Source organism: Coturnix japonica, chromosome 2 (assembly GCF_054131305.1).
Source record: "Coturnix japonica strain WE chromosome 2, WE-NBRP24, whole genome shotgun sequence".
In the NCBI taxonomy this organism is placed as follows: domain Eukaryota; kingdom Metazoa; phylum Chordata; class Aves; order Galliformes; family Phasianidae; genus Coturnix; species Coturnix japonica.
Window position 1 is genome coordinate 120,989,765 of NC_140664.1, and position 26,143 is coordinate 121,015,907.

At 38.0% G+C, this 26,143-nt stretch overlaps 1 protein-coding gene across 6 annotated transcripts in view; it reads right to left on the reverse strand.

The window, feature by feature from the left end:
* Positions 1–3,381: 3,381 nt before the first annotated feature.
* Positions 3,382–26,143, reverse strand: part of MINDY3 (MINDY lysine 48 deubiquitinase 3) — a 43,204-nt gene continuing 20,442 nt past the window's right edge. For 5 of the 6 annotated variants that reach the window (XM_015853478.3, XM_085540655.1, XM_085540654.1 and 2 more), the window contains 5 exons: positions 13,112–13,184; positions 11,493–11,565; positions 8,159–8,246; positions 5,007–5,078; positions 3,382–4,461 (listed from right to left, as the gene is read on the reverse strand). In XM_015853478.3, coding sequence (XP_015708964.1) covers positions 4,312–4,461; positions 5,007–5,078; positions 8,159–8,246; positions 11,493–11,565; positions 13,112–13,184 — 456 coding nt within the window. In that variant the 3' untranslated portion in view covers positions 3,382–4,311. Of the gene's footprint in view, positions 4,462–5,006; positions 5,079–8,158; positions 8,247–11,492; positions 11,566–13,111; positions 13,185–21,434; positions 21,511–26,143 lie in introns of those variants that run through there. The other variant, XR_014943647.1, reaches the window with a different exon arrangement.

The window sequence follows — 26,143 nt, forward strand, 5'->3', positions numbered from 1 at the left end:
AAGCAGAGTTGTTTGTTTTGTTCTGAGGCTCTGGTTTCTTTACTTTTGTGTTTGTTTTATTTTAAGTGCTTTATGGCAAGATGAATCTGATAGCATGGACATTCCTGCTCATGAAAACAGAGCAGTGTTTATTTCCATCAATAGCCGTGTGACCTGCAGCTGGACCACATGCCTGTAATACTCCTTAATTCTTTTACTGACTTTACTCCTCCTATTAGAGCAAAACATAACCGCTGACATTACTTGGCTATTTTATATTGGACAAGGGCCACTCAGAGACCTAAGCACTACCAGTAACCTCAGAGGTACCTCAATGACTTGTGGGGGTAATGCCTGCCCTTACAAGTTGCGTATTTCCAAAGCAACAGAAGGCTACTGAGAGTTGTGTGCCATATACTGCACACACAGAAATTCAGCCACTGTAAATGTTGCATTACGCAACATAGTTATTGAATCACAGAAGCACAGACTGGCCTGGGTTGAAAAGGACCACAATGATCATCTGATTTCAACCCTCTGCTATGTGCAGGGTCACCAACCACCAGAGGCACATCCAGCCTGGCCTGGAATGCCTGCAGGGATGGGGCATCCACAACCTCCTTGGGCAACCTGATCCAGTGCGTCACCACTCCCTGTGTGAAAAACTTCCTAATATCTAACCTAAATCTTCCCTGTCTCAATTTAAAACCATTCCCCCTTGACCTACCACTATCAACCCATGTAAACAGCCATTCCCCCTCCTGTTTATCCACTCACTCCAAGTACTGGAAGGCTACAATGAGGTCTCCCCAGAGCCTTCTCTTCTCCAAGCTACACAAGCCCGGTTCCCTCAACCTTTCCTCATAGGAGAGGTGCTCCAGCCCTCTGACCTACTCCAAGAGCTTCACGTCCTTCCTGTCCTGGGGGCCCCAGGCCTGGATGCAGTACTCCTCTTACTTAAAACAACAAGACTCAAGTTTTGCAGGGTATGCAGTACATTCTGGTGTTGTGTCCATCCTGCACAGATCTATTGTAGTTACAGCTCAGTCATTAACCAGCTGCAAACTTCTGAGCGTTGACACGGATGAAAAATGGGAGGCACAGAAAGTACACAGGCAATTGTAACATGCTCCTCTTGTCCTGCTTGTGTGAAGTACATACCACTGGAGCTGCTTAGTGTAAACATTGCTCTCCTTTTTCTTTTTCAGTCTCAAAGAGATGTGAGTGTAGGACAATCCAACTCGATTCCAACAGCCAAGTGACAGATCTACTCATCACATCTATAAAGCAGACAAACCTCTAAATGCACATATTCTTAACTGTTGCCAGAAAGGAGAGTCATTTCTCCTTCATCTGTTCAGTGACATCAGCTCTGAGATCTCTGCATTTGGACAACTGGCACGTTACCCTAAATAACCTACATCTGTTCCAACTATTGGAAACTTATTCCAGATTTGGGTTCCCCAGACTTTAAATCTGCCTGCACTGGACTGCATAGTTCAAACAGCTGCCCCAGATGTTGTTGGACTGAAGTCTGGTGGCCCAACACACCAACTGCTCTGAATACTGCACTTGTCTTAATGGGTTCTGATCAGGAGCCAAGAGAGCAAGCCTTTATCGGCCTCTTTGGCTAAATGTTCTTAAAGTCATTATAAACCTATTTACTGTGCAGGAGAAGAGGAAGGTCAGACACAGAACCAAACAATTTGCACAGACTATATGAGCTTCCTGGTGTGAATGTCTACAGCTTGCGTTACAGGCAGTAGGTGAAGTTAATGTATCATTACGATCTTAAAAATAAATCAGTAAAGCTTCTACAGAAAGTTTTGCCTAAGTAAACCACTTAACATTTCATACAAGCCTGTATTATGAAAGCTTTAATCTTACGTTATGCAACTACTTAGTAATCTATCTGCTAACAGAAGTGTTTCAAAGAATCATATGGGATTTTAACATAAATACTGTCAAAATTAATGCCAACTTTGCTGCTAGATTTTCCTAGAACATGCCATGACAGAAGCCGCAGTGTCCAATTCCCACAGGAAAGCTCAGCTATCCTCTCAGATATTCCCTGGTTAACTCTCTCTGTAGGCAGGAAACCTCCTAGACTACAATTAAAGCTGTTACGTATTGAATATGGTGTCACAAAGCAAGAGGATGAAATGAGAAAAATAAGACCGTGTCCTACAAAAAGCGTGACTTAACAACCTTGTCCTTGTCAGCTACTGAATCTGAACACCTGCTTGTGTCTCCAAACAAAAAAGGATCAATTTCAGACAATATGTGTGAGAGCAATTGAGTGAAGAAACACATTTGAGAGCAAAAAGCTTGATACACAATTGCTTGTAGACAGTTTAATTGATTACTAAATAGCAAACTCATTAAGCTGTACTTTTGTTTGCTAGACTCCCTCAGATTAATAACCGTATTAATAAAAGACCCTTTCTCTTCCCCCCGTGTGCAAGTTGCTGGAATGTGAATTCAGGATGATGTGCCAACAAATGATTTTCTGCATTAAGTTTTGAACTTCACCCCTGCAAACACTGTCCAAGTAAGAAATCTCAGCAAAAGTAATCCATATTTGAAAAGCATCAAGGCTAATTTGAGTATGAGCAAAGTCTTCCAGACATCTAAGCAGAAGAAGGTTTCTTCTCTAAGGATCTCATGGAAATAGCTTTTATCTATATTTACAAATGATTTCACGCGATTAACCCAGCTGGCAATGTAACCTGATGTCCAGCGAGCCTCAAACCAGGCAGTTTGAAGGAAATAAAGAAAGGAATAAGGGTTCCTTTAGTACACAATGCATCTGCTGTTGTCTTCCTAGAGTACTAAGTTTTAAATGCTCATAACTCACAACAGCAGGGCTTCTAATTCTATTTTTTTCTTTGACATGGAACATACACTGTGTCTAACACCGGACTATAAAATGCTGCTCATAATTCCAACAGACTCAGTGAAAGCTGTGCTGGGAAACACTCTATCAGAAAGCAAGACAGACGCTAGAATCTATGAAAAAGAACAAGAGAAGTGAACTGTCACAATCAAAGTCTGAAGTCTATTCTCTTTCTGGCATTACCATTTACCTCCAGTGTAAGCTGTCCAATGAAAGTCTCTTCCCGAAAATACATAGGCTATATTGGATTGCGTCAGCTTGTCCTTCTGTATGATGATCATTCTGGAGTCACACGTATAAGGAAAGAAATTTTAAACAAAAAGAAATAATTTTGAATGTGAATTTCAGCCCTGGTGGCAATAATGGAGGCACATCAGTTGCTGTTAGGATGCAATTATCCCTGCCCCCTCCCCACCAAAGCCATCTCAAAACCTCACATTTCTAAACCCAAGGTCTCTTTCCATCACCTTGGGTAGAATTTAAACATAAAAAAAAGAACATCAGGATTCAAGGAAAAAATTTATTTCAGGGCTAACAAGTTGATAATAAATAAAGGAATATAATAATGTAGTAACAGATGTTCTCATGCACTTAACACATACAATAACGCTGGCTTACACTGCTGTTTGGACAAATTGAGAAGAGGTATTTGGCAATATTATGAGCTTGAATAGTTTAGAGATTATAGAGCAAGAAATTCCGCCGTTTTATTTATTTTTACATTTTTATACAAATTCAAATAAATATTAATACATCTATTTTGCCTCAGATTTTTTTGTTCTGTTTTAACATGCCCGATAACTACGCCACAGTAATATACACCTGCCAAGAAAGAGTATTGATGAATTTAACTTATTAATAGTCCTAGAAATGTATCATATTCCTGTCACACTTGTGCAAGCTCTTCAGGTAAAATTGGATTTTAGGAAATATTGCAGAAAGTTTAAACTCATTTAAACATATCGAGTGCAAAGGCCAGTCTAGTGCACACATCATGGTACTGTAATGTCAGCCAGTTTAAATCATAAAACATGCCTATATGGATTCAGAAGCAGCTGAATATGTTTCAAAGATCTGACATCTTATATTCAGGTTCTGCAATATCAGACATTCTTCAATTCTTCATGAGATGGCAAAGTAATGGTAAGACTTTATAAGTAGCCTTTTTATTTTTATTTTTTAAGGATAATTCACATTAACAGTACTATGGTGGCCAAAAAAAAAAAAAAAAGACAAACTATTATAATAGAAATCAATCTGATTAAAAAATTAAATATTCCAATTAACACTGAAAAAGTGTTTGTAATCATTATTTACAATTCAATGATACCAGTGTATAACTTCACACAGTCAAAGTATACCACTTTCAAGCAAACACCAACCCCTATTTCCCCTTCCAAGCATTCAACAGTAGCATGTCATTTACATAAAACCTATCAGTTTAAAGAAGGAGATCGATCTGTGGTCCACAGTAATTCTATATATGGCCATTTGGTTTGCAAGCAGCGTTTTACAGGAGTGTCATCAGTTTGCAGCATTGGTTCTTCAAAACCCATAACAACTGCTGTGCCTTCTACATACATGACCTGTCAAAATAAACCCAAATAGGTCAGTTGAGGCTTCTCTAAAACATAAGGTCATACCTATCTGATGGTTTATTTGAAGAAATAATTAGATATTGCATTGAGGGACATGGTTTAGTGGGAAATACTGATGATAGGTGGACAGTTGGGCTGGACAGAACTGAAGTTTGAGTTATACCTCCACTGTCCTTTACAGTTCAGATCCTACTTGTCATGATAAGCAAGCTCATGTATTCAAAAAGCATAGCTGAAGAGGTGTTGTTAAGCTAAGTGATCCACTATGATATCTAAAATATTACCAGTAGCAGACAGCAGTTTCCAATTTCAAATACATTACAAAACAAATACATTGTTTTGCAATACAATTATTCAGAGTGCTTTTGAAAAAAAAAAAACAAAAAACAAGAAACAGGCAAAAAAAAAAAAGCTACAAAAAACGTTGCAGAATATTTTACTTGTAACTACACTTGGTTTTATAACTCCACACAGGGAGAGAGTTTTGTAGACTGATTGTTATTAAGGCCAGATTTACATTGTTTACGTCTTACCTTTTCATTATAGTTAGATTGCTTCAGTCCATTGTAATGGTAAACAGTAAACGACTCTGAAACCCTAGAGTCCTAGCAGAAAGAAAACTGTTAATGCCATGTACTATGTATGCTGTGCCTTGATAGTGACTTCCCTTTACAATTAGAAAAATGCGTTTAAACATGAAGACAACATGAAGACTATGAAACTACAGAACTAGAATACCATTTCTTTTAGATGTATCATCCAGAAGATTTTGTTCATCTTGTCTTTCTCATCATGAACAATTCAAAGATGTCAGTAAATTAAAAGATGACAAATCCCCTGCAATTTTCAAGACCTAGTAATGATTTTCTGTGTTCATCTGGACTCTAAATCACTTCAGTACTCAGCTGTCCTACTGCTTTATCTTCTCAAGTTAGACATCATCACTAGCATCCACAGTCGTGTGCACCTATGACTGTTTGGATGTTACTAACTTAAATATTTACTGAAGATTAAATCCAGTCTCCAACCCTCCATTTGAAGCCGAAGAGTAATTTAAACCCATGCCTGCCTAATTGTAAACTAATTCTGAGGACTCTGCTCAGAAGATGCCTAACAGTAGATGAACTGCAGTTGTCAACCTTTGCCACTCCAGGCGCTAAAGTGCTTCAGTCCTAAAAGGACTGAAAAGCCTCATGATGAACTGAGCTCGGAAACACAAACTAGGTGTAATGTCATCTCTTTCATACCTACTGGTTCAGGCTCTGAATAAAAGCTTATACCCCCCTTTAAGTACATGGCAGTAAATGCTGGAATGAGGACACAGCTGCTCTGGTTACAGTGCTTTCATCAGTTAATAGAATACCCCTATTCATTTTTCTCCTCTAGAGGGACTCAAAAACCTTATCTAGCTACAGGTTTCACACAGCAAGCTAGGATACTTAGTGGAGGGAAGGCAGACAAGAGAAAGGTAAGCAGTTACTCTTCTTACAGAAGCTGCTTCACAGATACATATAAAACTAGGCTTTGCAGTGAAGGAAATTGAGCACATATTCTTTACGCTGATGAGGGCATGCTCACCTCGAAAGAAGAGAAGTGCTGGTTTCCAGTTCCTGTCCCACAGATGTTAAGAATTTTGTGTATGCCCCAAAAAAGGACATACAGAGAAACTGAGGATTTCCCCTCTCTCCAAGCACTACCTGAGCACTAAGCAGTTATGCCTGCTCTCTCAATCTAAATGACCTTTGAAAATTTTTCATCTCAGTCAAGACCTTTGTAAAGGAAAGCTGAAACCCTTTCTTGTTCTTTAGGCAGATTTAAGTACTTTCTAGGAGAAAATGGGAACTTGAAACATTTTCAGAAAAAAGGAATTAAATCTGGTAGTCCTGACCACTAGGTAATTGTTCAAATACTGTATAAGGGGGAAATTATCAGCAACTCTAACCATCACTGGCAATTGCTATTTCCTCACGGTATTTTAAGACAAGACAGGAAAGTATTCTGAACTAGGTATCAGTATGGGGAGGGTTCCTCCTGCCTGATCCAGAGCCACAGGCAGGTTTAGTGGCATATCCATGTCTTAAGCATTAATTCACTAACAGACAATAGCAGTTCCCAGGCCAAACTGTACTGACCGCTCAGACAGTGCTCTTCAGACAGTAATACTACCCATGTTTTGCACTAGGCCTAGCAACAGCTCGGGGGAAACTGAGTGGTAGGGAATAATATGCAACGGGGAAGTAGTGCTGACTTGTGGTCTCTAACCTGACAGGTGAAGAGTTGCTCCACCAAGTCTTCAAGTGACTGAGGACAGACCTGTCCAGGACTACACAAAGCTTCTTTCTCCAGTTCCCCTTGGTCACTCAGTGATGCCAATCAGCAACAGTCAACTGGAGTAGCAGCTCCAAACAAAAAATTTTCTTTTTCTCCAACTATGACCCACACTACTGGACAGCTTAGGTACAGTCAGCTATAGAAGATTATAGAATCACAGAATGGCCTGGGTTGAAAAGGACCTTAAAAATCATCTAGTTTCAAACCCCCTGCTATGTGCAGGGCTGCCAACCACCAGACCAGGTTACCCAGAGCCACATCCAGCCTGGCTTTGAATGCCTGCAGGGATGGGGCATCCACAACCTCCTTGGGCAGCCTGTTCCAGTGCATCAACACCCTCTGAGTGAAAAACTTCCAACTACTATCTAACCTCAATCTTCCCTGTCTCAGTTCAAAACCATTTCCCCTTGTCCTACCACTATCAACAAGTGTAAACAGCCACTCCCCCTCCTGTTCATCTGCTCACTTCAAGTACTGGAAGGCTACAATGAGGTCTCCCCAGAGCCTTCTCTTCTCCAAGCTAAACGAGCCCAGTTCCCTCAACCTTTCCTCATAGGAGAGGTGCTCCAGCCCTCTGATCATCTTAGTGGCCCTCCTCTGGACCTGCTCTACATCCTTCCTGTCCTGGAGGCCCCAGGCCTGGATGTAGTACTCCTCTTATTTAAAACAATTGTTGTCAATGGTATTTCTAATTCTGAATGTACAAATGAAAAGAAAAAGAATTAGCCAGCAATTACACACTGTGGACCTAATTTGTAAATCCAAAGCAAATGGACACTAACTCTTATTTTTTCTTCCTCCAGTTGCTGGATCATCTGTTAATGATGCTCTTTCACTACCATCTTTGGAAGTGTATTCTTCTGAACAACTGACTAGGCTGTTTCATAGTGCAGTACTGTTTGGGTGTAGTACCCTGCATAACTCTATAGTCTTGCTGAAGTTATTTTAAAAAATACAAGTTTCACATTTTCTTGGCTATAAAAATTAAGCCACAGAGTTTCAATTACACGCTAAGCCACAAAAGCTTCCAAAGGATTCCTCCTCTCAGCTCTTCTCTTGCTTCCAAAATCCCATCTTTCTGTCCCTAGGGAAACCCACTACCTTCTGCCAATACCAGCATTTGAACAAACCCCCACAAAACTGCTAAGATTGCTCTCATCCAGATCTGTTCCCCGTTCTGGTTTAACATATACCTGCACAAAGATGTTCTTGGTGGAAGGAGCATGAGAGCAGGAAAATGGAACCCAGGTGAATGAGAGGAGAACAGTGCTATGATACTGGTAGAAGGGTTTAATGACTCTCAAAGACAAGTTGAACAGACATTACTCCATAGCAATAAAGCTATATTGATTACCTGCTCAGGGAAGAATTCTTGCAGAAAGGGACCCAGTAATATGATGCCCAGCCCTTCTGGGTCTAACTTGGTCTTCATGAGGTTTACACTAAGAGAGAAAAACATGGGATATAAAAGTAAGATTAAAACATTTTTACTTTTGCATGACTAAATTGTTCTGTGCTACCACAGTACTGGCTGCCAAGTATATCAATAGTATTCTATTTTCACTCATCAGTGACAAAAGCACCAGAACGGCATGCAAGTTGCCAAAACAGTTATTTTTAAGTAATCTGTTATTTTAGTTCAAATAAGCGATAATTCTGAAGGATCACCATATTTGGAGAAGTAATTTGAAACTCATATAGACTAAAACACAGTTTATGGCCCAAAAGGCATTTTGCTATCTTGTAAGCATTCTTGAGATTAGATACATAAAACAGTCATCTCTTAAACAGCCCAGTAACTGCTGAACAACCTGCTTTTACACAGAGACTTGAATAATCTCCGAGATTTACTAAGTACACCAAAATAAAAGTTTAACCAACATATTTCATATTTACATTGTGCCCTTCATAAAAAAAATAAATTATAAAAATATTAATAAGATTAGCAGTACACTGGACTAATCTGAAAAATTTACTGAATGAATGTAGTATGACCTTAGGTCATTACAACACATACCAATTATACTTTCATGTTCCTACATAAGCAGTATATTTCTATAAAGATCAGGCTGCTTAAACATTTATTTGTAACTATGCTATCCTTCCGTCTACAAGTTGTACCATAAGTAAGAATGTCCTCACTGGGTAAAACCATCTCACTGCCTTGTGCAGTATCCCCTTTCTGATACTGGACAGTAGAAGATGCTTATAATAGAGTACAACAGCATACAGTGATATCCTTAGTTTATCCTCCCCATTTCCAGCAGCCTGCTGTTCAAAGACATCTTCAGTGAGTAGCAGTTCCTTAAACACAAAGATACCTGTTTTCTCTTTCCATGCACACACCTAATTGGCTTCTAACCCATGTACTCCTGGCTTTTAATCAACTCCACTCACATATTAAAATTAAAATAAGATTCTGCAAACAAACATCTTATGTTTTGAAACTGCCACCTGGTAACTCACCTTATTTTTGTACCTGAGTAACAATGAACACTTGGTTTGATAAATAGAGAATGAATGTCATGCATTTTTACAATGGCATAATTCACAGATACCCCATTCCATATGTCATCTATGAGCAGCATTGATTTAAATCTAAGAACTCCTTGAGTGGTAGCATCTGATTTGCAGTCCAACACTGTGCATGTACAAATCAAGACTGTGTACCATCAATTCACAGAATGTCTATTCTGAGACCTCCATCACCTTATCTTCTAGTAACTCCAGTTGCTCTCCCACATTAGCTTATTTTTTTTTTTAATGTCTTGAAAACTTTTGTAGTGCTGTGAAGGAGCAAACCATCATATTAATCTTTACTATTAAAATCTCACCTATGCCACAACAAACCTCACAGGTTAAACAGAAATTCCCACAGGATTCCTCTAATGACAACTCTCTACAGTATATATATATACATTTATTTATTTATTTATTTATTTATTTGTTTATTCCGTATATATATAATTTATTCCAATTTCTATCATTGGAATAAATTATCAATGTAGAACATAGCCTTTCTTCTTATTCCATGTTTACAGATGATGTGGTTTCTCAGAAGCTTTTACTACAAGACTAAAAATCTTTATCACATGCTATTTGCAGAAACCTGTTTAATACTGAAATGATTGATTCACTTGTTAGTTCATAGTTGTTCTATAAAGTTTCCCCTCTATCCTTCATAGGCTCCAAGCACGTTGTCTGATCATTACTGAACTCGATCAGAGAGAGTTTTTATTTCAATTCCAAACTAGATGGTGTAAATAGCACTCTTGGAAGCAATGCCTTTCATTTACTTTAAAACCAACCAACCCCAGGAAAGTCTGAATGCTATTTGAAATGTGTAACTTATACTTCTGTTCCTCTAAGCAGACAGGACAACTGAAAACAAAATATAATAGGGCCTCAGCACAGTAACGTTGGACAATTTCTTAAGAAGAAATGTTTCAAGACCAAATATTCTATGTTTTGATCTCCAGTGAGGTCTTTTCCACATAGCAGGCCTTCTGACTGGCTCTTCCTAAGTCAATTTATATTTGATGTGGTAAGGACAACAAAACACACCAGGGTTACGCCACAGATGTCCCAAAGGCCAAGCAGACAAATGAAAAAACTGCTCAGTACAGAAAGGGAACCCACTGAGGCAAGAGAATACAAAAGGCCAAAACAAAGTTTCTTAGACCTCTTCAATGAAGGACTTTTTTCCCCCTTTGCAAAAAACGCTGGTAATTTTAACTGTTCATTGACATGACACAAACACTGGCATTTTGGTCACATTTGATTCAGTTTTAGTTTCTTGACTGTCTTTTAATTTCAGTTTTCACTCCTCTTCCCCACAGAGAACAGCTCAGTGAACTTAGTTGTAATTTGTAACATTGTAAAGGATAGAAAACCACTTCAATCAAATTTCATATGTCTGTGGTAAGTACGCTTGCAGCCTCCACAGCCATTCTACAGAGCCAATTATTTAGATCACAATAAACTAGAACACATGGTTACACAAGAGCAGAACCATCTTTTGGAGATACAAAAAAAAAAAAAAAAAAAGTTGCCCAAACACTTCCATTATTTCTGGGTTGAAAATTTAGTAGTAACATTTGATTGGAAGGTAAGCTTTGGCACTGAAGGTTAACTGCTGGTATTAAACATTAGTCCTGTTGTTCACATTATATATAAAATAAATTACCTTTTTCACTTAATAGTTGTGACTCTTATCCTAGAAAACAGGGTATCACTTCTTCAATTAAATTACAACTATAATCACAACGTACCATGTGCCTGAAAACATGAATGTAATTGAAGGAGCTTCACTTCAAACTCTCCATGTGCATCCAACGCCTATCTGTCTTCAATATGCCTTCCAGTACACTGGTGGTTTTTGTTTGTTTGTTTGTTTTTTCCACTGTTTCATTTTAGTCAACACACAGGAACATACTCACAATAATTACCTCCTCAACATACAGTAATGACATAAAGGTATTTCTTGTAGTCATCACTACTAAAGCTAGAGACATTTTAATTCTAATTCTTCTCTTCTGTTTCATTTAAAGTTGACCTAAGAACTCCAAAATAACATCCTGTGCCCCAAGAACAGGCAAAAAAAAACCCCAACCAAACAACAAAAAAAGTGAGAATAAAATGTGGTTATCTTATATTTCAATACACTGATATGTTATTATTATACTTACTATTCAGGATCTGAAACAAGGTCCAGAGCCTTCATTACATCTTCTAGGAGCGTGTCAGGTATAAAGCCATTATCTGTAAAAGTAACAAAGTTCATTAGGAAAAGAAACAAAATGCTTTCCAGGAAAACAAATATTATTCAAACATAAATACCGTATATCTTTAAAACTGAACAACCAGTGGTGGAGCTCTAGAAGGAACACAGATTTCTAACAGCTTTTTTAACGCTTGAAAAAGAAAAAAAGGAATGTAATACAGAAGCCGCAAGCTCATTGTTCATACACTTAGAAGCTTAATATGTGTTAAGAAGTCGGTCTATAGCAATCTGTTTGATACCATGGGGGTAATAAGTGCACATTTTTCCCCTTATGAACAGTTAAGATAATACCTGAATGTTAGACATTATCTGTTTCCAAAATATAATTTTCAGTTTGTGCCATACACATTTAAGAACAAAACTTAATGCTGAAAGCAGTCAGAGCAGATCAACTTCTTTATGAAAACGTAATACAAAAGATGACAAGATATACACGAGCTTTCCACTAATTACAGAGAATATTACCAGGTTAAAAAGTTTGCACATTCTTGTACTTTCATAAAAATAGTCTATGAAAGTCTTGTTTCCTTTCATAGAAGTAGTCCTCAGATAATTTATTCTTTTCACTTGTAGATTAACTACTGTATTGAAAACTTACTGTTGTTAATAGCAAGTACTTAATTCTTCTATTAACTAGCTTAAACAGCCCAGGAATAAACAGAATATTATCATGACATAGAAAGGACAATAGATTTGAAAGTGCAGTATTTGGAACACGTTTTATTAAACAATGGTTCTGTTTCTTTGAAGGGATAACATCATCAAATCTTCAGAGTTGGAAGAGATTTTTAAAAGTTATCTAGTCCAACTCCTCTGCAATGCAAAGAAATGCCCATAGCTAGATTAGGGTGCTCAGAGCCTGGTCCAGACTGACAAATGTCTGCAAGGATGGGGCATCAACCACCTCTCTGGGCAACCTGCTCCAGTGCTTCACCACCCTCACTGCAAAGACTTTATCCTTATACCCAACCTAAATCTCCCCTCTTTTAGTTTGAAATAATTTCCCCTCATCCTATCACCACAGACCCTGTCAAAGGGCCTGACCTCTTCTTTCTTCCAGTCCCCCTTTAGATACTGCTTTCAGGTCTCTCTGGAGTCTTCTCCAAGCTGAACAGCCCCAGCTCTCTTAGTCTGTCCCCATAGGAGAGATGTTCATTATGATGGCACTCCTCTGGTTGCACTTCAACATATCTATGTCTCTCCTGTACTGAGGACTCCACCTCTGGATGCAGTATGCAAGGTGGGGCCTCACTAGAACAGACTGGCAGGATCACCTTCCTCACTCTGCTGGCCATGCTTCTTTTGATGCAGTCCAGGATACAATCAGCTTTCTGGGTTGCAAAGCCACAGTGCTGCCCCATGTCCAGCTACCATCCACCAGTGTACCCAAGCCCTTTTCTTGGCTTTGTTGAACCTCGTGACACTCCACAGAATCCTGCATCCATTACAATTCAAAATTTGTATCCAAAGAATGAGTACATTTTGATCCAAAATTCTCACTTCAGAAAGAAGTACAGCCCTTACCCTCAGGGTCGTATGTCTGGAAAACTCTCCTAGCTTGTTCTGAAGGCGCTTCAGGAGCAACAAGAGCCATATCCTTAAGGGAAAAAAAGATTTATTTCAGAACATTCTTAAATTCAGATCCATGTTACTAAAGAAACATTGTACCATACTACACAGGTTTGGACCTTAAATTAAAGCAAATTCAAATATAAGAAGAACAACTGAAGGTACTTTGAAAACATTGATGACAGAGACTTAAAACTATCAATAAATACGTTAAAGGTTATTCAAATTTCTATGCAAACTTTATGTAAGCTTTTTCATGCAGACATCATGGCATAGAAAAGCTACTAGGACACTATGTATTACTTAACGATTTTGATATCTAGTACAACTGACAACACAAATAATCAGCCATGAAATTCAGTGAGTGTGCTACACATACACTGAAGCAGATAGGAAATTTATTTATACAGAAAGCTGTAAGAAAAACTTCTGAAGTCCATTTCATGGATTAGCACAGCACACATTTTTTAGGTGCATTATAAAAAGCCCCACACAATTTCAGTAGTAGCTCATTGGTGACTTTTTCATCTTGAGTACAACTATGCTTTCCAAAACTTACACACAGGGAAAGCATGCCTATGTACTATTGTAAAATTAACAAAAGGCATATCTATTTTTATGCCAAAACCATTTAAAAAGTGAAATTCAATGGCTATTCACACAAAATAAAATGATGGCAAGAAAGGCTAAGAGATGCATCATATTCAACAACATCATTTAGTTTGAAAGGTACAGAAGCATGACATTCAAAGAGAATTTGAAACACCAAATATTGGTCACTAGGAGAAACTGAAGCACTGCTCTTCATTTATGATGACCTATGCTGTTTTTCCACATCAAAAGGGAAATGAAAAGCCCGTGCAGAGGGAAACACTGCATTTGACAACGCCTTGCTGTAGTTTTCCTTCTTGTCAAAGTGGAAATGCAATGTTATTTACTCTGCTATGAACAGGCAACACAAGGAAAACACAACAATACGTTGTTATACCTCTGAATCAAACTAAACATCAAAAATAACCTTGTGTTATTTTTAAGGTACAATGTGAAGAAACTGTATAAAGTAAACGTGTTCTTCACAAGTCAAAACAGATAAATCTTATTTCCAGTTTCAGCTCAACTTTGCACTCTGGAATATGACTTAAAGGGAAAATCGTAACAATATCTGCTTAATATAAGTGGTACATATTAAACCAGAGCTCACTGTTACAAGTTCCTATTAAAAGTAAATGTAGGATTGAAAGATGCATAGCGACCTATTGTTCTTTGGACAGATTAAGAAATGTGCTTCAGGGAAAGAACCAAATTCCTCTCTTATCCAGTTTCTCTTAATAGCTGACTCCAAGTCAGCCAAGAATTTCAAGTATACACCTAATGGTACCTGGCTTGAACTTAAAAGCTTTGCTGAATGAAAGCCAGCTGTTCTAGGATATACAAAAAGGGTAACAAGCAACATAGAGCACTTTTAAAAATAACAGGCAAGCTTTATTTTGAATACACGGAAGACAGAGCTGTAACTGGCATCAGATTACTGACATCACAGGTTACAAAGTTCCCCTTATTGCCCTCCAAGGAACAGACCAGTATTTGGTCCACAAAGGACTGCATTAGACAAAAAGTTAGGAGGAGATATCTGACCTGTCTGCTGATGCTCCAGCTCATCAGTCCATTGCACACTCACTTCTAAGGGCCACTATGCAAAAACCTGCATTACTAAGGAGCATGGTGCCTGGAGCGAAGGGTTAGGGTTTCGTTTGCTGTGATCCGTTAAAGTGTATCTATATTGCATCTGTGCATTCTGAACAGCATACAGGCTTAGATACACAGTGCGCAGAAACAGAGCCAGCTGCTTGTCTTCACACTGCAGGCAAGGCATTCTGGAAGGTGCCCCTGTGTGCAGTATCAGACTTAGAGTATTATATCTTGCAGTGACAGGACTTCTGAACCCATCTTTATTTATAACTGGCTGCCCTGCTGAGAAACCAGGACTATATATCCCACTGAACAATGCAATCTCCATCACAGAATCACACAGAATGGCCCAGGTTGGGAGGGACCTAAAGGATCATGAAGCTCCAACCCCCCTGCCTGGCAGAACCACCAAATTTCCACGTTTACAATCAAGTTGCCCAGGGCCCCGTCCAACCTGGCCTTGAACACCTCCAAGGACGGGGCATCCACAACGTTCCTGAGCAGCCTGTTCCAGGACCCCACCACTCTCCTAGTGAAGAACTTCCCGCTAACATCCAACCTCAATCTTCCCTCTTTCAACTTAAAACCATTTCCCCTTGTCCTGCTATTATCAGCCCTTTCAAAGAGTTTACTCCCCTCCTGATTATAGGTACCCTTCATGTACTGAAAGGCTGCAATTAGGTCACTCCGATCGTCACTTCATACTCACAGTGAAAAAAGGTACAGAAGCAACTAATTAGGGAGTAGTCCTGGCAATCTTCTACTACCTTCCTGATGAAAGCCACCTATAAATTGCTGGCTTAATTTAGTGGAAATATAAAACTACATTTTTCTATTACTATAGTATCAGTATAATGTGATTTTAAGGTTCTGTAAATACTATTAATTTAGAACAGAAAACTACTTCATGAAGAATAGGCTAATGGTTATATAAATGAATGATAAGCAAAGGACTTACAATGCCCAGTCAGTGAACAGTGTGCTTTTGTAGTTATGTACTAATTAGACATTTCTGACACACTCCACAGATAAGGACTCAGAAAATGTGAGGATTAGAAAAAAAAAAATAAATGTTTGTAAAGCCTTACAAAATGCAAAAATTACCTTTTCAAAAGGTTAATGAAAGATTTCCAGGGATTGTGGAACCCAAAGCTGTCCATATTTTCATATGATGGAGCTTGTGGCTTAAGTTTACTTCGTAATTATTGTTACACAAATGTGGAGAAGTCCATGATTTGCTTCTTTCATGCCATTCAGACCCGCCATATATTTCCATCATGTTCACTTAGCCATAACTATCTCCTTCGCAGGATATACTGTACTTCTAGCATTTTTATCTTTTTATTTTTTGGTAAAGAAAACATTATGTACAAGTACTGAAAGTTTTCTAGAAGAAGATTAAATTAAAATAGAGAAAAACTGTAACATCTAATTTTGTCTTCCTTAGGGAAAAGAAAGACGAAGAGCTTACTTACAAGGTACAGTAACTCTACCTGGTATCAGAATTCAGTAGAACTGACTAACAAGAGATACAACTCTTCCATGCTAAACACGGGCTAAAATTCAAATTGAAAACAAGCCTAATATGAAGCCATACAGTTTTAATAACATATAGAGATCAACACTATTATTTTTATGCTGCCAAATAGAGCAGTTGCTGTACCAAGTTGAGCAGTTGTTGAGGAGACACCACACCAAAAGGGGTACGTTATAATACAACGGAACACTGAAGTGATTATTTAATGTACATACATTGTAAAATTTGATAATGTGTGACTAACTCTTAAGTAAGAGATCTGGAATACCACAGAATTGGAAAAGTTTCATTTTTGGGGCAGTATCAAGGAATACAGCAAACGAGAGCAATTTAAAATAGTTGCCAGTTTAAAATCGATGCCAGAGTATACAGAGCTTATTAGCAATCCAATGACCAGTGATTTCTACATTTGGGATTTAACTCTATGAACGTGACATTTTATTGGTAAGTTCTTATGAAAGAGTTAGCTGCTCATGGAAACAGTGTCACAAGTGAGTTTCCCTGGTATGGAAGGATATAACCAATGTACCTTTCAAATGCAAAGATGTATTATTTCAAACCTAAACTACCAAGTTATACTTGGATTCTACTTACAAATATTAAATTCTGCCCATATAAACCAAGAACACCAACTATTACTTATGGTCCTACCTGCCCTCAAACTACAGTGTTTTATGTAGCACCTTCCACAATTTCAAGCAATGCAAACATTTATTCATTTAAAAGTCTCCCACAACAGGTTTTAGCTTGACAGTCCAATTGCAAACAGTGTGTCTGTTGGCATTTTAGTTTTTCAGGTCCTTAGTTGTTTCATTGAACATGTACATGGGAAGACCTTACAGAACAAGTCACTGCATGTTACAGACCTGAAATTCTTTACATTTTTCAACTGAACTTCTAAATGTGGTACAGCCTCCCTATAGGACAAGGACTGGGATGACACTGATGCCTCCTATTTTATTATGCTGGCCCATGATGTCAGAGATAGATACAGGCAGTACAGCAGTGGAGGCTGAATCTTCCTACCAATACTCCATTACATTTTGTTGCCACATGACAGATGGCAGCAGAGGGGTAGGCTGACAGAATGGCATCTGACAAGAAGTGCGGGTTGAAGCAAATTGTCACCAAATTCCTCCCTGCAGAAAAAAATGGTACCCAGTGACATTCACCAACACTTTCTGAACGTTTATGAAGACCAAGCAATGGATGTGAGCACCACGAGGCAGTGGCTGGTGCATTTCAGGAGTGGCAACAGCCAGATGAAAGACAAGCCACGTTCCAGATGGCCACACACTGCTGTCACACCACAAAATGAAGCGCATCTTCATCAGCTTATCTGTGCAAACAGGCTAATGATTGCAACTATGCTGAAATATAACCTGTTGCTGAGGATTTGCTCTATCAGATGGTGTTACTGTACTTTTTCCTATCTGTAGCTATTTCCATGGAAATAAATAGGAAGCATTACTTTTGGAGCACCTCATATGTTATTCTTCCCCTCATGAAGTGTGATGTTTCAATTGTCAAAGCAAGTCATTGGAAGGGGTAAATTAGAAAAGTTACCTGCCAAGGACGGTTGACAAAAAAAAACCAACAACAAGCCCAAGCCCTTTTACATCTTTGAAATCATTCTCACCTTTCATTGATACCGCTGCTCCATAAATAACTTAAATTCCAAGATTTTAACTGTGTATATGCAAACCCCACATATCCTTTACTTAGTATATCATTCATATCCACTATCCAGAAACTTCAACAAATCCATATATTTAAACTGAGGTTAAAAAAAAACAACAAAAAAAACCCAACTGCTCCCCTCCCCAAACCAACCAACCAAAGAAACCAAACCAAATATAGCCCCCCTCCCTCCTCCAAACACATCTCCCTGACAGCGAAGTTGTAAACATGACAAATATCTAACCAAAACATACTTCAGCTGACAAGGCTGATATTTCATTTCATGTGCCAAAATACACACCCACCCTCAAGACTTATGAATTGTATTTTGATGTATCCCATACATTGTAAGTTCCATATAAGGGAATCCCATCAACTGTTGATTATTATAATTATTTTCAAAACTAAGTACAACATGTTCCCCCAAATCAAGTTTCGCCTATTGGCCCTTGTGACACACAAACAAGTCACTTCATATTACTTGAAAAGTTCTCATTAGTAGTACCAGTTATTTTAAGATCCCGTGTCTACCCTTGGAGGCAAAAATTACTCTTCCTAAGTTTTAATGAAAACATTCCAGAGTTTTTCATTCTACAAATCAAAACCAGAGCATAATGACTAAGCTACACTGACATTCTGGCCATGAATTTTTACAGACTTCTCTCTGAAAGACCTGTTCTGTTACCCCTGAAAATGAAATCCGTTTGCAGATGGACAACTTTACAATTCCACTCATAGCACTGCTGAGTGATACATAGAATAATTACACATTACATTGCTTTTCCACGCTATAATCTGTGGCTTTCAAGACAGTAACCTTTCCAAAATTCTTTCCTATGAAAACAAGACTGATGGATCTGACACCAATTCTTGTATCTCTGACTGACTTCTGAATCCACTGTCCAACTTCAATTTTATTTAACAGAAGGACTGGAATCTCAAGCTCCATCATTGAAACTGGAAGCCAGGCAGAGAAGAAATGCAGAAGCTTGCATTCCTAGCCAGACTGAAGGCAGATGCTGCTGTTAATGACTGCGTTTGGCAGTAGGCAGACAAACCTCAACCACCACAGGCACAAGCTCAAAATGGTGATTGCATGCCTGGCTCTTGTCACATAGGCCTTCACAGGAGTTAAGTGGTAGTGCTACAACTACAGTAGCATATATGCTATTGCATATATATATATATTGGGAGTGAAGACAGACATACAAGACAGAAAGAGGAAAGAAGGAAAAAAGAAGTTAAGAAAGAGTCCAGGAGACAACCTGCTGAAAGACAGGCTTTGGATGGTCTCCTGCACAACGTGCCTTGGCTTGGAAGCACTTTCACCATATGGGATCATGTAAATCTGACAAAATATTCATTATGTACTACTTTGCTTTTTGAAAAGGTAATATGGAGGTTCTCATGGACACGTTGTGTATAAGTCAGTAGCAAGGAAGGCTGTATTAGCAGAAACATATAAGACAGAGCCAGACTCCTCTGCGAAACGCACAGCAAAAGGACAGGAATAATGGGTACAAGTCACAGAACAAGTGATTCTGACTAGACATTATTTAAAGAATTGATTTTTTTGACATGAAGGAAACCACACATTGGAACAGGCTGTCCAGCAAAGCTGTAGAGATAATCAAAATGCAACAGGACAATGCCCTGAGCAACCTGGGTAGGAACTGCTTTCAGTGAAGGTCTTAACCCTAAAACCTCTACTAGATCTTTCCAATCTTGTTTGCTCCATATTTCTATAACGTTCTAGCTTTACTGTTCTGATCTTACAATTTCAGCCAACCTTTCTGAGACAACGAACAGGTGCTTAAAGACATATAACAATCTTACTGTACAAACTTCCTCTACAGAATGGTCTCTATTTTCTCTTAATTTTAACCCAATGCAATCAAGTGTTGATGGATTCAAATATATAATTACTTGACCATATGAACTGTTATCTGAACTCAACTAATAAGCTTGAATGTTCTTATCCAAAAACAGCTATCCACGGGCCAATGTTGTGCAGATTTTTGAGTCTGGATACTACAAGAATAGCGTGTTAGACTTCAAGACCCTCAGGGGAAAAAATAACAAAAAACAATCAACAACTCTGCTGAAACCACTCAATAAAATCTCTTAATATTCCCTTTTTGGAAGGATTTCATGAAGACAAGCAGTAACTCTGAATGAGCCAGTTGCTGAAATAAATTCACTTGTTCACTGAGCTGCATTAGTTCAGAAATGCTGACAATCATACCTATATACTTGTTGAAAACATGAAAAGCAAACCCATTTTTTCCCCCTTCACATAGCTGAGATGGCATCATATGACTAGAACAGTCCCCTTAGCTTCTGCCTTATCTATTTCCTAAGTATACAATCATGCCAAAATCTGATGTGAATGCTGGAACACATTACTGCATTTATTTACTTTCTGGAAAGGAGCTCTCTACAGCATGAAACTAAATCTCCTTTTTCCATTCTTCACTTGATGCCAGCTTAACTCCTAAGAAAGCTGGCATTCTCTTTGTATGTGATTATATACTATACAATAATTAGTAGTCATAGCTTTTAGGCTAAGAGTTTAGGAAGTTTTTATGGAATAAAAAAAAAAAGTTTATGCCTTTTCCCTCCATCTACTAAAAAAGTACAATTAAATACTGATTACAAACTCTGAGTACAACTGAATACAAAAGTATTCAAATAAAAAATAGTTACATTGTTTAGGGGGAGTAAAATCATTTTGGAAATCAAAAACTTAACGTTTAAACATCTGAATGAGAACATGACTTCTGAAGCAGCTGTAATTTTCAAGCTTTCCTAGCTAACCATAAAAGCATGCACAGCTCAGGAGCTGTTATATACTGGAAGGATTCTAAGTTGTTTCATGCAATATTCAATGATAACTACACAAGAGAAGGAAGGGATCTGTCTGTAAAGTAGCTACATAAAGACACGTATAACACTGCCTATTGACTGAACAACTGCAAACACAGCACATGCCAAATGCAGAATTAAGATTGCAACTGGTTAGCGTTAGTGCACTGAGTAGTGTGGACATGCCTCGTGCCCAGCATAAACAACACTTTGCTGCTGAATATAGCTGAAAATGGAATTAGAATAGTAGTTATGGCAGAACTCAGTTGAAGATGAAGCTGAAAAGAAAAAGGTACCTGACAAGTGGAGGAAGCAAATGATGGAGAAAAAAACATTAGCATTTTGTTTTTCACTTGAATTGGAATTAGGAATAACTTCATTTTTATACAACATTTTTCTGTAAATATCAATGTGATTGATATTTAAAAAATGTAATACAAAAACTGTAAAAGTTGAATAATGAGCTGGGATTCCTATTCCTCCAGATTTGAAAAACAGAATATCTACCCATCATGTGATGACTCGGGCCCCCATGTCTTCGCTATTGTATCAAATATAGCTGGAACCAACATTGGTTTCATACCTAAAAGGGATACAGAATGATACAGTAATGTTCTCAGCCTCTGTTTCTATGTGTTGACTTTCAGAATTTACTTGATACAGTGACTTATAATTTACAAATCTTATTATTTAGCAATGCCTTTGATGCATTTAATATTTGCAAGACATTCTGCACATACGGCCAGAAAGAAAGAAAAGCTTGTGTGTTTCTTCAAAACTCAGACAGACTGACATGCAAGCTAGACACTACTCGTAGCCTCGATTCTGAAACTAAAGGCTACACAACCTACTAGATGAGAGAAAGTACTTTTACGAGGTAGGATCCAATCAACCACTCTACAGTCCCCAGTTTGAGTTTTCGTATGAAAGTCATTCTTCGTATTATGAAGAAATAAAATCACAGGATTCTTTGCCTAGAAACGGGCAAACCACAATTTCTGTAATGCATCCCATGTTTTTTCCAACAGCAGCTTTATAAACCCACGACAACCTATTCCACTGAAAATGCCACAGCATTCAGAAACAATGCACCATTTAAGTTACGGACAAAATAATTGTTTCACGAGGACAATTCCAAACAGGTCTAAAATACATTCCTACAACCCGTTGCTAATTTGTACAAATCAGGCAAAAGGTTACCTCTTAATCAAATGAAATTGCAAACTCAAGACTGAAACAGAACACAGGCTTTAAAGAGAAGCGGGTAGTTGGAAAATAGACTAAATAAGTAACCGCTAGATTAGAACCACTTTTCTTCCTAACTGTATTGTAAATAGACATGAAATGACTAAGGAACACCATTTCTGCAAAAGTGGGTAGTGTGATATGCATGGTCATCGCTCAAGCGTATTTTCTTCATAACTTTTCCTGTTTGGAAGTGCTTGTATAGTAAATAAAACTGAGAGCCCAGCAGGTTACAGGAAGTTCCTTCATTTTTTCCATTTGTGGATCTACAAAACATTCTTTATATTGTGCATCTTTTACTTCCTATTTCATCTTTTCCTCATTCTTTTTCAGAAGGTCCCTCGTGCAACAAGCAGTACTATTTTACTTTGAATGATGCAGATCTAAATTTTAGTGCATCAAGAGTTTCAACTGGAAGTGCTAACCCTATTTTCCACCCCATTTTACAAATGTTCATCTAGGCTTGGGAACTGCGTGCAACAAGACAGTATAAAATCAATCCCACATTTACTTCAGCACTAAAAAAAGTATCCAAATGTAGTATTTCAGGAGAAATAATTCTGCGACACAAGAACTGGAGTAACAAGCACATGAAAAGCAACACCATCTAAGTTGCCTATACTCAATCTATTTCATGTACAAAAACCAAAACTTCCTCTCTGAAAGATGGACAAGAAGTCTTTTCTTGAAAGGAATTAATTTGCTTAGGGGCATATATAATTACATTTCATGGTTTATATCAGCCAAGCATGAGCAATGTCCTTAAACAATTACAGTCAAGCACTATGTAATAGGATGAATGCTAAGTTTTGTAAAGCTTGAGAAATTTTTATTTATAAGGCTAAGTTGCTGACATTAGTCAGAGAATCAGGATGAACAGAGAGAACAGTTTTTCAGACAGCAAATGCCTAACAGCTGGTTTGGTTAATTGCTCTCTCTCAATTTATTGAGAAACCATAATGTAAAGGTCTGTATCTCACCTGTTCTGAACAAACAATGCAAACAACTCATGACTGAGTTACCTCTTTATGATCCAACTAACCAGCCAGTCATCCTGAATGCTACTCTTACCAGGAGATGCACAGTGTTTTTGACAAAAGTGGCGTAAGCATTACAGAAACTTGACCTGTTAAACAGTTTTTGCCACAAACAATGAAAATACCTACCACTGCACCCTGTGTTCAAAGACATCACCTTTTTTACTGCTCAACCTGAAGAGCTGTAGGAGCATCAGATTGTGCTTAAAGCAATCTCCTCAACATACCTGAGTATATTACTGCACTCCAGCCTTGATAAAATTAAATCATATCACTTTAAAGACCATGGTTATTGCTTTCCTTTCCTTGCTCTACACCCTTTGTCTTTGCACCGTGTTCCTTTATTCTTGCAAAGACTCAGAAAAGCACAGTCCTACCAAACTTTGCGAGGACTTGAATCACCAACACTATAGCTGGAAAATCCATGTCAGATCTACCTGAAAATTTTAGCACAGTCTCTTGACCTTTTGACTTAAGACACAATAATGTATGTGGTCACCATACTTTCTGGTCTACTGTCTGCATTAGGGTGTGATTTAGCTTAACATTTATCATGGGATTTCTTACCATGTCTTCTGAGCTCTAACCTTCTATCTCTGTTGTTCAGACCCACCTGCCTATCATAGACCTGTACACACCTTAATCTTCGCAATCAACCTTTCTGCTGTACTTTGCATGTCTGAAGCATCACCAGAAAAGGAGAAAAAAACCAATCTGTCTTTCATGTCTTCTCTAGGACTGCAGAGGATATGCCCAAATTCTCCACAACCTTCTTTTCCTTCCCAAATCTCAAGCAGAATACATGGAAAAAAAATGCTTTCTGTAAGAAGCTGGTATAACCATTCTGAGGAGCTTTAATTATTTCTCCACTAATTAGCATTTTTTTTTTCATATAGATGAAGTCCAGATTTAATAAAAATAAAAGGAGACAGATGTGCTTTTTACTTGCAGCACTGTCAACTGGCTGCTAAATGCAATAGCCTGAAAAACAGAAAATATAGTGTTTCTCCTGAAGAGTGCCCAAAACCATGCAATTGTTAAAGCTTCTTATGAAAAATACCTCCAATTAAAGAAAGAATTTTTATTTCTAATGAAAGAAATGAGAACTAGAAATACAGAGACTTCAAAAACGACAGTGCTTCAGATTTAGAGAAAATGCAGCCACTGTCACTTTGTTGGACTTTGCTTCATTAAAAACATATCTGCAAATATACACAAATGCATCAGACTCTTTCACTGCAGCGAAGCTTAAATACTGTTCTCTTCCATGCCCTGTTATGTGCTTCAAGTCAGGCTCACACATTCTCATTAAGAAAGCTATAATTTAATTAATTACAAAGTTAAGTAAGCTTTTGAATTAACACTGCTTTGAGGTTAAGTTCCTCTAAACTTTTATATGAAAGAATAGGCAGCCTTAAACTGTAACGAGGACAAAAGCAGTAACTGAAACAACATGGCTCAACACAGCATGAATAAAGGTCATTAAGCAGTGCCTTCAATGCTTTTCCGCATTTCCTCTACATACAATGATGCAGCAAGGATAAACCTCACCTGAAGATGTAAGCCACCAATTACAAAAACACAAAAAATTAAACCTAGAATTGACTTTGGTAAGTAGTGGTGAATTATTTATACGGATTAAAAAAAAAAATAAAAATGCACAGATTTCTCCACAGAAAACCTGCCAAGCAACAAACAAAGGAATGGATCAGAAGCGCACACATTCTCAGACAAATATGCATCTCTAGTAGGAACCACTTCATTGGAGTAGCTCTGCTAAAAGCAGAATAAGGTTTCACAGTCACGCTCTGTGAGCTTGCAAAGCTGGAATAGAGTAGATAACTTACAGAAGTATTTTATTTTGAGGTTCCCCTTTCCAACTGCAAGACTACTATTCTAAACAAACTTGGCCTTTATCCTAAGAAACTATTCGGACAAAACAATCCTTGTGAACTATGCATTATTCAGAGCAAATTAAACTCACTTATTTAACAATAGCATTTATACTATGAAGTGTAACTTAACCAGTAGACTAGGCCCACAGATAGCACAGGGAACTCCCCGCCCTAAAATTCACTTTAAAAAAAATATATATTTTTTTTTCCTTTCAGAAACATACAGCAGATAGTTACATTGGAAAAGTCACTGTTAATTCGATCAGGGCTATTGTCAAGAACAGAGCAGCACCTGTCTCTCTGCTCTTAATCAGCAACATAAAACCAAAATCCTGTTACAGTCCAGCTGCTGCCTTACACGTCTACATTCCTTCTACCAGATATCTGGACAATCCTGCTCAGTACAATTCCACTTAATCAAAGAAACCAGAGACTCTGGAACTACATAAGCAACTACATCCTGAAGTGAAATTCTTCAAAAATCTGATTCTGATTCCTTCTCTGCTGATTTATTTGGTTACTTTTGAACAGTACAATAGTAATGACTGGATTTTTCTACACGCAATTTATTTTCTTTCACAGCCAGTGACATTCTCTGTTACCGTTTTGAAGTTAAATGCCATACACTGCGACGCTCCTCTTTAACCCAGTTCTGGCAAAGACCATTGACCCAAATTCATAATTCTACTACAGCAATGTCAATGTTTGCTCAGTTGTTCTACTGAGCTTTGATTAAAATGACTGCTTAGTAAGAGAAGTAAATGCCATTGTTTTCCTTGACAGATGATGTTATCAAAGATACTGCAGAAAGGCCCAGAAACCAATTTAGGCCCTGAAAATAAGGAGAATATATGGAGAATAGACTACAGTGACAGAAGTTAGAAAACCTCTAAGAACAGACCCAACACAGCAAACCAGGGACACTTTCTTGGAAAAGCATTGATGTATAAATGTTCAGATGTCTCTTCATCATGAGTTTCCTGCTTACCTGATTGCTCAAGTCTAGAAATGCTACAATGCTGCAACTGAAAATGGACAC